General features: G+C 41.9%; 1 protein-coding gene across 3 annotated transcripts in view; it reads right to left on the reverse strand.

Moving 5' to 3' along the window:
- Positions 1-6,060: 6,060 nt before the first annotated feature.
- LOC110498005 (low density lipoprotein receptor adapter protein 1-B) overlaps positions 6,061-17,019 on the reverse strand; it is an 82,444-nt gene continuing 71,485 nt past the window's right edge. Inside the window, exons 9-10 of one of the 3 annotated variants that reach the window (XM_036954934.1) lie at positions 8,400-8,431; positions 6,061-7,487 (exon numbers count right to left, since the gene is read on the reverse strand). In XM_036954934.1, coding sequence (XP_036810829.1) covers positions 7,441-7,487; positions 8,400-8,431 — 79 coding nt within the window. In that variant the 3' untranslated portion in view covers positions 6,061-7,440. The other 2 variants (XM_036954935.1, XM_036954933.1) reach the window with 2 other exon arrangements.

Raw genomic sequence — 17,019 nt, forward strand, 5'->3', positions numbered from 1 at the left:
GAGTTGATGGACAGTCAGAAGAGTGAATGAAATGGTAGGAGGAACATCCCAGCTTCAAGTGGTTTCAGATTTCACATCATAAAAATATACTATTGTGTCCGTGGGAACCAGGGCTATCGCCCAATGCAAGCCATTTCGATCTACGGTATCCACAGATCAATTTATAAATGAAAATGTCGGTCGGAACCGGTACCAGAACCACACAGGTCCCCTTACATCTAAGAGGTCTTAACTAACAGGGTTTTAGTTTTTTACAAACGTTGATGGGAAAATGAGAGAAATGCTAACGTTTGTGGGCTAGCATAAAGCGGCTTGTCTGATGTTACTAGCTAGCTAGCTAACACATTTGCACTTATTTGCTTCCCTCCCCCATATCATATTTATAGTATTTACCATTACAAAGAAGCACTGACCTGTATGGGTTTGTACAACTTGTTGGACTGTGTGAGTGAAGTGTCAAATTTAGCTTATGTTCATAAACCATTTCTATTTTGGATAAACCACCAATGGCACGGCAAAAGCTTGGCACCTTCATTTTACATTTGCACGCATGAAACTAGAGGTCAGTGAGTTCATATGACGTCTTCACATTATGGATTTAGCCAGATCTCCGAAGATCTACAATCAGAAATAGGCAAAGATGCATTCAAATATATCTTGCTACAAAATCCAAAATGTCATGATGACCAATCAAATATAACATACTGGTGCCAAACAATGTGATCCTATGACCAACAATGCCATGAACAATACTAATAGGTACCATCTATGACCAATATCCCAGATAATTGGCACAGTTCATAGTGTAAGTCTTCCGAGCTTTGTGGCCACTATTTAGTGAATACATATTACTCAAAAATTCAATGTGTTGGTGTCAGAAATTAGTTTCCATGAGAGTGACATAATCAGAGGTGCATGTGGAGGCACAAAAGGGTTTGAAGTTGAGGCAGGGGACTCGCTTCCCGAATGAGAGTAAGTATAATGATAGTGTGGCAATAACATAGTGTGTTCACTTTCAAAGTTGACTTCAATTCCACCTTTTGGAGCAAATTCACTGCATTGTCCTCAGTCTTGAAGTGCATTCAATGTGCTTCAACTACCAACACCTCTCAAGGCCTCACACTACAGTGGAGCAACATTGGGGTGATAGAGGGCCACAAAATTGTGAACCACTATAAAAAAAGTATTTTGAAAATACAAAATACCATTCTCTGAAGTATCTTGTTACAAATTAAATTGTGATTTTTCCAGGCCTTTGAAATACAAATGACTAATGTAAATCCTCAAAAGTAATTGAAATACGCATTTTAAATACATGTAACAGAAATACTGCCCATCTCTGCCTACAGTGACCTAAACAAACAAGACCTAACATTATTATCCTCATATAACATGAATTTATATTAATGTTTAATATCAATGGCATTAATTACTTGAAAATAACCACAGAGATAGCTATTATTTGATGACGGAGCAGAGCAGTGTGTATTATATACAGGACCAGTCAAAAGTTTGGACACACCTACTCCTTCAAGGGTTTTTCTTTATTTTTACTATTTTCTACATTGTAAAATAGTAGTGAAGACATCAAAACTATGAAATAACACATTTGGAATCATGTAGTAACCAAAAATATATTTTACATTTGAGATTCTTCAAAGTATTCACTTGATGACAGCTTTCAACACTCTTGGCATTCTCTCAACCAGCTTCACCTGGAATGCTTTTCCAACAGTCTTGAAGGAGTACCCACATATGCTGAGCACTTGTTGGCTGCTTTTCCTTCACTCTGCCGTCCAACTCATCCCAAACCATCTCAATTGGGTTGAGGTCGGGTGATCGTGGAGGCCAGGTATTTTGATGTAGCACTCCATCACTCTCCTTCTTGGTCAAATTGCCCGTACACAGCCTGGAGGTGTGTTGGGTCATTGTCCTGTTGAAAAACAAATGATAGTCCCACTAAGCGCAAACCAGATGGGATGGCTTATCGCTGCAGAATGCTGTGGTAGCCATGTTGGTTAAGTTTTCCTTGAATTTGAAATAAATCACTGTCACCAGCAATCGACCCCCACACCTTCTCCTCCATGCTTCATGGTGGGAACCACACATGCAGAGATTATCCGTTCACCTACTCTGCGTCTCACATAGACGAGGCGGTTGGAAACAAAAATCTCCAGTGGTCTAACGTCCATTGCCCGTGTTTCTTGGCCCAAGCAAGTCTCTTTTTATGATTGGTGTCCTTTTGTGGTTTCTTTGCAGCAATTCAACCATGAAGGCCTGATTCACGCAGTCTCCTCTAAACAGTTGATGTTGAGATGTGTCTGTTACATTTATTTGGGGTGTAATCTGAAGCTGGTAACTCTAATGAACTTACCCTCTGAGGCAGAGGTAACTCTGGATATTCCTTTCCCGTGGCGGTCCTCAGGAGAGCCAGTTATCATAGCTCTTGATGGTTTTTGCGAGTGAACTTTTAAAATTTTCCGCATTGACTGACCTCCATGAAAGAAATTCCACAAATTCACTTTTAACAAGGCACACCTGTTAATTGAAATGCATTCCAGGGGACTACCTCATGAAGCTGGTTGAGAGAATGCCAAGAGTGTGCAAAGCTGTCATCAAGGCAAAGAGTGGATACTTTGAAGAATCTCAAATATAAAATTATTTGTTTTGTTGAACACTTTTTTGGTTACTACATGATTCCATATGTGTTATTTTTTGTTTTGATGTCTTCACTATTACTATTCTTCTAATGTAGAAAATAGTACAAATAAAGAAAAACAGTGGAATGAGTAGGTGTCCAAACTTTTGACTGGTACCGTGTGTGTGTATATATATATATATATACAGTCTATCACAAAAGTGAGTACACCCCTCACATTTTTGTAAATATTTGAGTATATCTTTTCATGTGACAACACTGAAGGAATGACACTTTGCTACAATGTAAAGTAGTGAGTGTACAGCTTGTATAACAGTGTAAATTTGCTGTCCCCTCAAAATAACTCAACACACAGCCATTATTGTCTAAACCGCTGGCAACAAAAGTGAGTACACCCCTATTCGAAAATGTCCAAATTGGGCCCATTTAGCCATTTTCCCTCCCCGGTGCCATGTGACTCGTTAGTGTTACAAGGTCTCAGGTGTGAATGGGGAGCAGGTGTGTTAAATTTGGTGTCATCGCTCTCACACTCCCTCATACTGACTGGTCACTGGAAGTTCAACATGGCACCTCATGGCAAAACTCCCTGAGGATCTGAAAAAAATTATTGTTGCTCTACATAAAGATGGCCTGGGCTATAAGAAGATTGCCAAGACCCTGAAACTGAGCTGCAGCACGGTGGCCAAGACCATACAGCGGTTTAACTGGACAGGTTCCACTCAGAACAGGCCGATCAAAGAAGTTGAGTGCATGTGCTCAGCGTCATATCCAGAGGTTGTCTTTGGGAAATAGACGTATGAGTGCTGCCAGCATTGCTGCAGAGGTTGAAGGGGTGGGGGGTCAGCCTGTCAGTGCTCAGACCATACGCCGTACACTACATCAAATTGGTCTGCATGGCTGTCGTCACAGAAGGAAGCCTCTTCTAAAGATGATGCACAAGAAAGCCCGCAAACAGTTTGCTGAAGACAAGCAGACTAAGGACATGGATTACTGGAACCATGTCCTGTGGTCTGATGAGACCAAGATAAACTTATTTGGTTCAGATGGTGTCAAGCGTGTGTGGCGGCAACCAGGTGAGGAGTACAAAGACAAGTGTGTCTTGCCTACAGTCAAGCATGGTGGTGGGAGTGTCATGGTCTGGGGCTGCATGAGTGCTGCCGGCACTGGGGAGATACAATTCATTGAGGGAACCATGAATGCCAACATGTACTGCGACATACTGAAGCAGAGCATGATCCCCTCCCTGCGGAGACTGGGCCCCAGGGCAGTATTCCAACATGACAATGACCCCAAACACACCTAAACTCTATTGAACATCTGTGGGGCATCCTCAAACGGAAGGTGGAGGAGTACAAGGTCTCTAACATCCACCAGCTTCGTGATGTCGTCATGGAGGAGTGGAAGAGGACTCCAGTGGCAACCTGTGAAGCTCTGGTGAACTCCATGCCCAAGAGGGTTAAGTCAGTGCTGGAAAATGATGGTGGCCACACAAAATATTGACACTTTGGGCCCAATTTGGACATTTTCACTTAGGGGTGTACTCACTTTTGTTGCCAGCGGTTTAGACATTAATGGCTGTGTTGAGTTATTTTTAGGGGACAGCAAATTTACACTGTTATACAAGCTGTACACTCACTACTTTACATTGTAGCAAAGTGTCATTTCTTCAGTGTTGTCACATGAAAAGATATACTCATATTTACAAAAATGTGAGGGGTGTACTCACTTTTGTGATATATATATATATATATATATATATATATATATATATATATATATATATATATATATATAGTTGAAGTTGGAAGTTTACATACACATTAGCCAAATACATTTAAACTCAGTTTTTCACAATTCCTGACATGTAATCCTAGTAAAAATTCCCTGTCTTAGGTCAGTTAGGATCACCACTTTATTTTAAGAATGTGAAATGTCAGAATAATAGCTTTTATTTCTTTCATCACATTTCCAGTGGTTCAGAAGTTTACATACTCAATTAGTATTTGGTAGCATTGCCTTTAAATTATATAACTTTGGTCAAACATTTCCGGTAACCTTCCACAAGCTTCCCACAATAAGTTTGGTGAATTTTGGCCCATTCCTCCTGACAGAGCTGGTGTAACTGAGTAAGGTTTGTAGGCCTCCTTGCTCGCACATGCTTTTTCAGTTGTGCTCACAATTTTTCTATGGGATTGAGGTCAGGGTTTTGTGATGGCCACTCCAATACCTTGACTTTGTTGTCCTTAAGCCATTTTGCCACAACTTTGGAAGTATGCTTGGGGTCATTGTCCTGACTGATGTCTTGAGATGTTGCAGGTAGCCTAATGGTTAGAGTGTTGGACTTGCAGTTATCCACATCATTTTCCTTCCTCATGATGCCATCTATTTTGTGACGTGCACCAGTCCCAGCCTGCAGCAAAGCACCCCCAAAACATGATGCTGCCACCCCCGTGCTTCACGGTTGGGATGGTGTTCTTCGGCTTGCAAGCATCCCCCTTTTCCCTCCAAATATAACGATGGTCATTACGGCCAAACAGTTCTATTTTTGTTTCATTAGACCAGAGGACATTTCTCCAAAAAGTACGATCTTTGACCCCATGTGCAGTTGCAAAGCGGCTTTTTTTATGGCGGTTTTGGAGCAGTGGCTTCTTCCTTGCTGAGCGGCCTTTCAGGTTATGTCAATATAGGACTCGTTTTACTGTGGATATAGATACTTTTGTACCTGCTTCCTCCAGCATCTTCACAAGGTCCTTTGCTGTTGTTCTGGGATTGATTTGCACTTTTCGCATCGAATTATGTTCATCTCTAGGAGACCGAACACGCCTCCTTCCTGAGCGCTATGACGGCTGTGTCGTCCCATGGTGTTTATATTTGCGTACTATTGTTCGTACAGATGAACGTGGCACCTTCAGGTGTTTGGAAATTGCTCCCTAGGATGAACCAGACTTGTGGAGGTCTACAATTTTTCTTCTGAGGTCTTGACTGATTTCTTTTGATTTTCCCCATGATGTCAAGCAGAGGCACTGCGTTAGAAGGTAGGCCTTGAAATACATCCACAGGTACACCTCCAATTGACTCAAATGATGTCAATTAGCCTATCAGAAGCTTCTAAAGCCATGACATAATTTTCTGGAATTTTCCAAGCTGTTTAAAGGCACAGTCAGCTTTGTGTATGTAAACTTCTGACCCACTGGAATTGTGATACAGTGAATTAATCTGTCTGTAAACAATTGTTGGAAAAAGGACTTGTGTCATGCACAAAGTAGATGTCCTAACCGACTTGCCAAAACTATAGTACATTTCTTTTTAATTTGTGGAGTGGTTGAAAAACAAGTTTTAATGACTCCAACCTAAGTGTATGAACACTTCCGACTGTATATAAATAAAATACAATAGCCTCACACTGATGCATACATTTTATTGAATTCAGAGGTAACATAATACCAGAAATTATAAAAATGTATTTCAAACTGTATCAAAAATGTCAGCGATATTAACACGGAGACTTGAACTTAACTCTCATATGATATCTTCAAAATGAAATCTCCAAACTGTCAAGTAAACTATCAAAATGAGCACAAACCAGATTAGACAATATTACAGTGGTACATGTAAGAGCTAGATGGTTATTATAATAACAATCAATGACATGAAAGTATGTGCTTTGTAGAGGGATGAGTGGAGAGTGCAAAAATAGATTTTGCAATAGAATAAAAATAAGATTCTTTATACAAACACAACCCACATATTATGTATGCAAGTAACGCAGGAGGCCGGTGAAACCTTAATTGGGGAGGACAGGCTCATAGTAATGGCTAGAAGGGAATACATGGAATTGAAAACACATCAAACACACGGTTTCCATGTGTTTGATACCGTTCCATTCACTCCATTCCAGCCATTATGCGCCATCCTCCCCTCAGCAGCCTCCTGTGGCAAGTACATTTTGTTAAAGCCCGTTTGCCCAATTATTAGAGCCATTGAGCTCAGAGGTGATGGTCACCCTCACTCTTTATTCTTATATTTGGCATCATGGGCGAAGTTCACTCCAGCTGGTGGCTTTGACTACATCACCAGTAAGTTTCCCCTCTGAGTGAGTTACTCCTCCATCCACTTCTATTAACAAAATGAACATAACTGTGGCATTCACCCAGACTCAAACACTGACCATGGATGTGTTGACCTTAAATATACACATTATTTTCTGCCTCTAACGCTTAAATGTACCTTCACCAAATGCTCAATAAGTGATAAATTATAGCTCCGTTTGTGTCAGATTATGTATACTGTACATTACCCACACATACATACAGTAAAAACCTACCAGTCAGTAGAGACAGAGGCTAAATGAATAATGGGGTATTGAATGTAGCAATCACCAGATGACTGGATGTTTAAAATTAAATTAAAACAAAATGGTTGTATTGCTTTGGTCTTAGTTCTGGAGGCTCTAGACCCCAGTAGGTCCCTCCTGGTTGGTCAGTTAGACACACTAACAGTCACATCCCTCAAGATGGCAAGACTGAGTGGACTTTCAGGGCGAATCATGTACAAACTCCACTAGGCCTGCTATTATTTCACAGACATCTCACAGTCACTGCCTCTCTACTGCTTTCACCCACATCCCTATCGCTTTCCTTCTCCATCTTTCGCTCTCCCCCTAGGTGCCTTGCTTCCGCAGTGGCTCCACCCTTAGAACCCTAACATATAGTCTTTTCCGGCGTCCTTTTTGTCCCAGTTAGCTGGGGACAGGCACTCTTCAGTGTTGAAGTCCTGAGGGTTTACCCCAATGTCCAGGACCTGGGGGTTATTGCGAGACTCAGCGAGTCTGGAGGGGAAGAAAATACATTTCACTTATCACATTCATAAGGCAAAATATACCAAATATCAGATGGGATGTGAAAACTCAATACATTGAAATTAACAGACGTGGTAGCTTTAACATTTAAAAGCATTTAAATGACAAATGTGTGTATTGACATGATAGGAAAGATACTATACAAAAATGTGTCAAACTTGAGTAAGCAACTATAAAGACAGTGTGTTGGTCTCGAGTTACAGTATCCAGACCTAAACTGTAGAGGCATGTCTTTTTAAATGATCAAATAGTGAGGTATGGTTATCTAAGTACTTCACACAGCTACAACTCTCAGGCCTGACTCTCAACACCACTTCACTGCTACGACAGCAACACCACTTGGCTCACCATGTCATTTCTCATTCAGTGATGTTGCAATAACGGCAAAATGGCTGTAGATGTGAAGCAGAATAACACACAAATCCAAGACCATGTGGGCATGGACAAAATGAGAATAAATGACAACAATCAACATGTTAGCAGAGAACCCTGCCGTTCATACACAGCACAGCCTTCCCAAACTCTGTGCACTTTGCTGGTGTAATGTTGGAACCTGTAGTCCAAATTTACATCAGACGGGTAACTTCTCTGTCTTGGTTTGAGCCATACGTTTGCTCAGCGTGGTCTCAACATAAGGGAAGTCAATAGGACAGGGTTCTGAGCCATGGTAATGGGATGCTCCTATGGGGACATATGCAACTACAGGCGTTTGTAATGGCAGAATGCTACAGATCCACATCCATGCTCAGACAGATGGGCTGGGTACGGTGAGGATGGAGAGTGACAAAGGGGTCACAGTTGTGGTGAGGGTGGTGAATGGAGTGGGGGTGACTGGGGGAAGTGAGGGTGGGACACTGCACATCCAATGGATGACATCATTACCTGAGTATGATTCAAAGCTATCCAGACTGCGGCTGAGGGGTGCAAAGGAAATGTCAATTGTCAGACAGCTGTTTTACTATTCCCCTATATTTGTATTATGAAGTACACCAGAGCATTCCCAATGAACTTAAAAGTTGCATTAACTTCCTGCAGCCAGAAGATGGCACTGTAATCCTTCTTGAGTTACAGCGATCTTAGTGAGGTCAGTGTCAGTGTTGAGAGTTCCGACTCCTGGGCACAAACTTCCTTCATATCGATGTTTAAAGGAATTTACAAGGAGAGAAGGTTTAGGTGCCCATACAGCTAAACTAAATCACTCACACAGAGAATGAATGCAAGAAATGTCAACTCTGTCTCTTATTTTATAACTCACTAGTAAAAAAACAAAATAACAGGGATGGAGGATTGTCACTAAAACTGTTATTTGCTTCAGAAGAAGTCCCGAAGGAGGAAAACCATTCAGTCTAAAATGACAGGCATCCCTGGACTTCCAGAGTTCTGCTACCCCATTATACCACCCACAGCAAGTTGAGGGAGAAAAGCCCATCTGCCAATAAACTGCCTTTTACTAAGAGTTATTTCCTGAAACTCAAGAGGAAAAGTCTGATCTCATTTCACCCCCTTCCCAGAGGTAAAATAAAGGAAAGAACAAGCATTAGCAACAACAACATACCCCTGACTGTCATTATGCAGGGAGTTTATAAACAACCCAGTCAAGAGAATGACTAAAGTCTCACAGACAGAAGCTTCTTTTCTGTCATCGCTGGTTTTGGTCTTTTTAGAAAGTCTATACTCAAAGTGCTCTTAGGAGCTTGTTGAAAATCTCCAGTTGCCACTTCAAAGTCTCCTCAAGTAACTAAAAACGATCCATACTCATATCATATATTGGCTACAGGCAGACAAGGAAAGCAAGTACTGACATCAGTCAGTTACTGACATCAGTCATGTTTGGTCAGTCCAAGTGACAGTGAATCAGTTCAGCAGCCCTCATATGGAGATACAGAGTGACAGAACTTCCTCTCACTCTTCACCACAGCTCAACACCCACTACTTCAATAATAAGAGTGCAGCTCTGCAATCAGCGCTCTCTGATAGATAAAAGGCTTGAACCGGGGGGACTCATTTATCAATGGTGTGTGCGTAACAAAAATACTCTAAACCTTGGGTGTGCCAGTTTTCCTGCATAGTTGGTATTTATCCATTTTGAACATGGGAAAGTGTGTGTATCAAACAACAGCTCTCACCATGCATACACACAACTTCTAGTGGTTGATCAATTGTATTGCAAGCAAATAACGTAATAAAACAGATACCTTTGCCATTGGTAAGGAGATCACAGCATAATGTTTTTGACTTAAGGCCTAAATCATACTCTATTTTCTGACATGACTAGCTTATTCCCGCTAGACAACAAATATTAGGCTACCATTTATCCATTAATAATTCAATAGCCAATAAAGCCTGGAAGTATATAGACCAGTAGCCTATTTAAAATATTTGATAGTACGGGTAGGCTACAGTATTGCTGTGAGATAGGAGTGCGACGTCATACCCCATTTAATATTAGAGCCTATACCAAGGCAGGAGATAGAAACCCAATCATCGATTGATTATTGATTAGCTAGCTAGCTGCTATCCGTGTGACAGTCGGCTTTCGTCGATTCCGGAGCAAACATCGATTGTTCCGGTGCTAGCCAGCTCCGTCAATCACTCCTGAGTTCCATCATTCACTCCTGGGCTGCAGTCACCTATCCGGACCCGTTTCACTGCCTACGCGGAGCCCCACCGGGCCTTCACAACCGGATTGCCGACGTTATCTACCTGAATGAGATCCGGCTGGCTCCTCTGTCGCGACGTTACCTGAACGCCCATCTGCGGCCCGCTAACCGTTAGCTGTCTTACCGGCTGCTATCTGAATAGACAATCGGACAATTTATTTATTTTTATTATGTTTTCTTCTCGGGCCTCTATAACTATATCTATTGTTCTTATTTTTGTTGTTGTTGTGTGATTTGGATTAATCCCCTCTACCACACGGAACCCTACTAATCTACTGACCGAACGCAAGAGGTGGCTAACAACAGACCTCCATCCTATGCTAGCTTGCTACCGGTTGGCCTGGCTAGCTGTCTAAATCGCCGTGACCCTAAACCAACCTCTCCACTCACTGGACCCTTTTGATCACTCGACTAAGCATGCCTCTCCTTAATGTCAATATGTCTTGTCCATTGCTGTTCTGGTTAGTGTTTATTGGCTTATTTCACTGTAGAGCCTCTAGTCCTGCTCACTATACCTTATCCAACCTATTAGTTCCACCACCCACACATGCAATGACATCTCCTGGTTTCAATGATGTTTCTAGAGACAATATCTCTCTCTTCATCACTCAATACCTAGGTTTACCTCCACTGTATTCACATCCTACCTTACCTTTGTCTGTACATTATACCTTGATGCTATTTTATCGCCCCCAGAAACCTCCTTTTACTCTCTGTTCCAGACGTTCTAGACGACCAATTCTTATTGCTTTTAGTCGCACCCTTATTCTACTCCTCCTATGTTCCTCTGGCGATGTAGAGGTGAATCCAGGCCCTGCAGTGCCTAGCTCCACTCCTATTCCCCAGGCGCTCTCTTTTGACGACTTCTGTAACCGTAATAGCCTTGGTTTCATGCATGTTAACATTAGAAGCCTCCTCCCTAAGTTTGTTCTATTCACTGCTTTAGCACACTCTGCCAACCCGGATGTTCTAGCTGTGTCTGAATCCTGGCTTAGGAAGACCACCAAAAATTCAGACATTTTAATTCCAAACTACAACATTTTCAGACAAGATAGAACTGCCAAAGGGGGCGGTGTTGCAATCTACTGCAAAGATAGCCTGCAGAGTTCTGTCCTATTATCCAGGTCTGTACCCAAACAATTTGAACTTCTACTTTTAAAAATCCACCTCTCTAAAAACAAGTCTCTCACCGTTGCCGCCTGCTATAGACCACCCTCTGCCCCCAGCTGTGCTCTGGACACCATATGTGAACTGATTGCCCCCCATCTATCTTCAGAGCTCGTGCTGCTAGGCGACCTAAACTGGAACATGCTTAACACCCCAGCCATCCTACAATCTAAACTTGATGCCCTCAATCTCACACAAATTATCAATGAACCTACCAGGTACCTCCCCAAAGCCTTAAACACGGGCACCCTCATAGATATCATCCTAACCAACTTCCCCTCTAAATACACCTCTGCTGTCTTCAACCAAGATCTCAGCGATCACTGCCTCATTGCCTGCATCCGTAATGGGTCAGCGGTCAAACGACCTCCTCTCATCACTGTAAAACGCTCCCTGAAACACTTCAGCGAGCAGGCCTTTCTAATCGACCTGGCCGGGGTATCCTGGAAGGATATTGACCTCATCCCGTCAGTAGAGGATGCCTGGATATTTTTTTTAAATGCCTTCCTAACCATCTTAAATAAACATGCCCCATTCAAGAAATTTAGAACCAGGAACAGATATAGCCCTTGGTTCTCCCCAGACCTGACTGCCCTTAATCAACACAAAAATGTCCTATGGCGTTCTGCATTAGCATCGAACAGCCCCCGTGATATGCAGCTGTTCAGGGAAGCTAGAAACCATTATACACAGGCAGTTAGAAAAGCCAAGGCTAGCTTTTTCAAGCAGAAATTTGCTTCTTGCAACACTAACTCAAAAAAGTTCTGGGACACTGTAAAGTCCATGGAGAATAAGAACACCTCCTCCCAGCTGCCCACTGCACTGAAGATAGGAAACACTGTCACCACTGATAAATCCACCATAATTGAAAATTTCAATAAGCATTTTTCTACTGCTGGCCATGCTTTCCACCTGGCTACTCCTACCCCTGTCAACAGCACTGCACCCCCAACAGCAACTCGCCCAAGCCTTCCCCATTTCTCCTTCTCCCAAATCCATTCAGCTGATGTTCTGAAAGAGCTGCAAAATCTGGACCCCTACAAATCAGCCGGGCTAGACAATCTGGACCCTTTCTTTCTAAAATGATCTGCCGAAATTGTTGCCACCCCTATTACTAGCCTGTTCAACCTCTCTTTCGTGTCGTCTGAGATTCCCAAAGATTGGAAAGCAGCTGCGGTCATCCCCCTCTTCAAAGGGGGGGACACTCTTGACCCAAACTGCTACAGACCTATATCTATCCTACCATGCCTTTCTAAGGTCTTCGAAAGCCAAGTCAACAAACAGATTACCGACCATTTTGAATCTCACCATACCTTCTCTGCTATGCAATCTGGTTTCAGAGCTGGTCATGGGTGCACCTCAGCCACGCTCAAGGTCCTAAACGATATCTTAACCGCCATCGATAAGAAACATTACTGTGCAGCCGTATTCATTGATCTGGCCAAGGCTTTCGACTCTGTCAATCACCACATCCTCATCGGCAGACTCAACAGCCTTGGTTTCTCAAATGATTGCCTCGCCTGGTTCACCAACTACTTCTCTGATAGAGTTCAGTGTGTCAAATCTGAGGGTCTGTTGTCCGGACCTCTGGCAGTCTCTATGGGGGTGCCACAGGGTTCAATTCTTGGACCGACTCTCTTCTCTGTATACATCAATGAGGTCGCTCTTGCTGCTGGTGAGTCTCTGATCCACCTCTACGCAGACGACACCATTCTGTATACTTCCGGCCCTTCTTTGGACACTGTGTTAACAACCCTCCAGGCAAGCTTCAATGCCATACAACTCTCCTTCCGTGGCCTCCAATTGCTCTTAAATACAAGTAAAACTAAATGCATGCTCTTCAACCGATCACTACCTGCACCTACCCGCCTGTCCAACATCACTACTCTGGACGGCTCTGACTTAGAATACGTGGACAACTACAAATACTTAGGTGTCTGGTTAGACTGTAAACTCTCCTTCCAGACCCATATCAAACATCTCCAATCCAAAGTTAAATCTAGAATTGGCTTCCTATTTCGCAACAAAGCATCCTTCACTCATGCTGCCAAACATACCCTTGTAAAACTGACCATCCTACCAATCCTCGACTTTGGCGATGTAATTTACAAAATAGCCTCCAATACCCTACTCAACAAATTGGATGCAGTCTATCACAGTGCAATCCGTTTTGTCACCAAAGCCCCATATACTACCCACCATTGCGACCTGTACGCTCTCGTTGGCTGGCCCTCGCTTCATACTCGTCGCCAAACCCACTGGCTCCATGTCATCTACAAGACCCTGCTAGGTAAAGTCCCCCCTTATCTCAGCTCGCTGGTCACCATAGCATCTCCCACCTGTAGCACACGCTCCAGCAGGTATATCTCTCTAGTCACCCCCAAAACCAATTCTTTCTTTGGCCGTCTCTCTTTCCAGTTCTCTGCTGCCAATGACTGGAACGAACTACAAAAATCTCTGAAACTGGAAACACTTATCTCCCTCACTAGCTTTAAGCACCAACTGTCAGAGCAGCTCACAGATTACTGCACCTGTACATAGCCCACCTATAATTTAGCCCTATCAACTACCTCTTTCCCAACTGTATTTAATTTATTTATTTATTTTGCTCCTTTGCACCCCATTATTTTTATTTCTACTTTGCACATTCTTCCATTGCAATACTACCATTCCAGTGTTTTACTTGCTATATTGTATTTACCTTGCCACCAAGGCCTTTTTTTGCCTTTACCTCCCTTCTCACCTCATTTGCTCACATTGTATATAGACTTGTTTATACTTTATTATTGACTGTATGTTTGTTTTACTCCATGTGTAACTCTGTGTTGTTGTATCTGTCAAACTGCTTTGCTTTATCTTGGCCAGGTCGCAATTGTAAATGAGAACTTGTTCTCAACTTGCCTACCTGGTTAAATAAAGGTAAAATAAAAAAAATAAAAAAATAACAAAATATTGAACAACAATTTGACTTTTGCATAGAAGTGTGGGCTGTAGCATTTACATTTAAATAGTTTGAATAGACAATCAATCTTGCAGAATGCGCGGCCAGTGGTTGGCACTCGCTATAGTCGGCATGCATTTTTAGTTTGAAAAAGTCACTGCAAAATATAAAAAAATATTCTACCCACACCTTTTCAGAAATGTGATAAAATTTGCCATTGCACTTTCTTTTCGAAACAGACATGTCCCAGTTCCAAAATGTCCAAATAGTACAGCAAATGAGGGTGGTTTTGTTACTATGAAAGATTAACGGAAGGCATTTTCCCGACAGGGTTGTATCGCAACAGTTCGATAAATCCCCATAATTTGGAATTTACACTAGAATCTCCACTTAAGAATTTAGTAAGAAATGTACACATGGTTGATAAATAAGGCCCCAAGTCCTCTGCCTACTAAATTTCCCTCAATTAAAGCAATCTCTGGTCAGACTGCCCATCACTACTCCACAGAGTCCCCTGTGGAGAAGTGATGGGCACAGCAGCATAGATTAACGGCCTAGTGAGTAATTACTGTGTGTGCAGACAAATAATTATCTGATAACAGCACTAGAATGGTCTCAATGCTTGATTACCGCCCCTCTGAAGCACACTGTCCCTACCGCCAGACAAAGACTGATAAACAGAGGAGAGGCCACCGTCACTTTCAAATGAAACAAAATGAAAAAAGCCCAGGGGGAAATGAAAGCACTGATAAGACTGGAATTAGACTATCTTAGTGGTAACATAAAAAATACATCTTGGGAATTGTGATTCAGCATCCCTAAAGACCTCATCAGGACATGTCATTGAAACAAGATGGACTCCTTTGAGCTCTGCAGGAGGTGGGTTAGTTTAAAATGAGCCCTTGAGCAGGGCTGGGCAGTAACTGATTACAAAACAATCTGTAAATGTAATCAGTTACATTACCAGCCACAATGTTGTAATCGGATTAAAGATACTTTTAAAAAACTAGATGATTACTTCTTGGATAACATTTACATTTAGAAATTATGTTTGTGACAAAATACATGATGACATCTTTCTGTTATCTCAATGAAATTAATCATTGAAAAAAGGTGCAAGTTTTAGTTTGTTCCACCTCAGAGAGTCTGACCACGTCAGAGACCGCTATGATGACACACCAAATGCATTTGATAGATCATTTTTGTGTTCTTCTAATGCCTCTTAAAATGAATATTCCACCCAAAAACAATATTTTGGGAAAATGTTTTGCATGTCAGCAATCAAGTTAAGATATATTACCTTCAAAATACAGAAATACCACCGGTATGATGCATTTTCAATCATATGATGCAAAATGCATCATACTGGCTGTATTTCTGTATTTTGAAAGTAATATATCTTGATAACTTAATTGCTGACATGCAAAACATTTTGGGACTATATCAACAATGGACTAATGAAACAAATACCAAAAGATAATTTTGGGGTGGAATTTTATTTTAAGGGGAAAGTAATCCAACTGTAACTAATCAGATTACATTACTGAGTTTGGGTAATCCAGAAGTTACATTACTGATTACAATTTTGGACAGGTAACTACAATAGTAACTAACGGATTACACTTAAAAAGTAACCTACCGAACCCTGCCTTTGAGGAATTCCAGTCTGTACAAGAACACAGAGAATACACTGAAGGATGTGTCCAGTTAACCTTGAACCTGCTAGTTGTAAGACCGAAAATCAATGCTCTGTGTATTTATCCCGCAACCACTGCCATTGAAGCTTGCAGAATACATTCTATCCAAAGTCCTCACTTAAAAACCTATTGTTAAATCACTGCTTGTGGGGCCTGGCCAGTAGAAAGGCAGGCTGAGAAAGCAGAAGATGAAGTTGGGCGTTGAGGCCAGTAAACTAAACACAGCCAGTTTCTTGGATATAAGTGAAGCGAGTGCCCAGCGGCGAGCCAGCAGGTGGGAATGGCAGTGTTTATAAGACAAGCCTTAACCTTTATGGGATAGGGGGCAGTATTTTCACTTTGGATGAATAGCATGCCCAGAGTGAACTGCCTCCTACTCTGTCCCAGATGCTAATATATGCATATTATTATTAGTAATGGATAGAAAACACTCTGAAGTTTCTAAAACTGTTTGAATGATGTCTGTGAGTATAACAGAACTAATATGGCAGGCGAAAACCTGAGAAAAATCCAACCAGGAAGTGGGACATCTGAGGTTTGTAGTTTTTTAAAGCTTGGCCTACCAAATTCACATTGAGATATGGATAAATTTGCACTTCCTATGGCTTCCACTAGATGTCAACCGTCTTTAGAAACTTGAATGAGGATTATACTATAAAGGAGGGGCTCATGAGACCCTGGCCTGGCAGAGTGCTTTGGTCTCATGACGCACGCTCCCGACAGAGTTACCTCTCGTTCCAGTGCTTTCTTCAGACATAGGAATTCTCCGGTTGGAACATTATTGATGTTTTATGTTAAAAACATCCTAAAGATTGATTCCATATATCGTTTGACATGTTTCTAAAGGACTGTAATGGAACTTTTCGAGTTTTTGTCTGGATGAAGTACCTGCGCCTCATGAAGATGGATTACTGGGCTGAATACGCTAACAACAAGTGGCTATTTCGACAAAAATGACAGACCATTTGGAACTTTATGGAACAAATCAGTCATTTATTGTCGACCTGGGATTCCTGGGAGTGCCTTCTGATGAAGAT

The sequence above is a fragment of the Oncorhynchus mykiss genome, chromosome 19 (assembly GCF_013265735.2).
Source record: "Oncorhynchus mykiss isolate Arlee chromosome 19, USDA_OmykA_1.1, whole genome shotgun sequence".
Classification (NCBI taxonomy): Eukaryota; Metazoa; Chordata; class Actinopteri; order Salmoniformes; family Salmonidae; genus Oncorhynchus; species Oncorhynchus mykiss.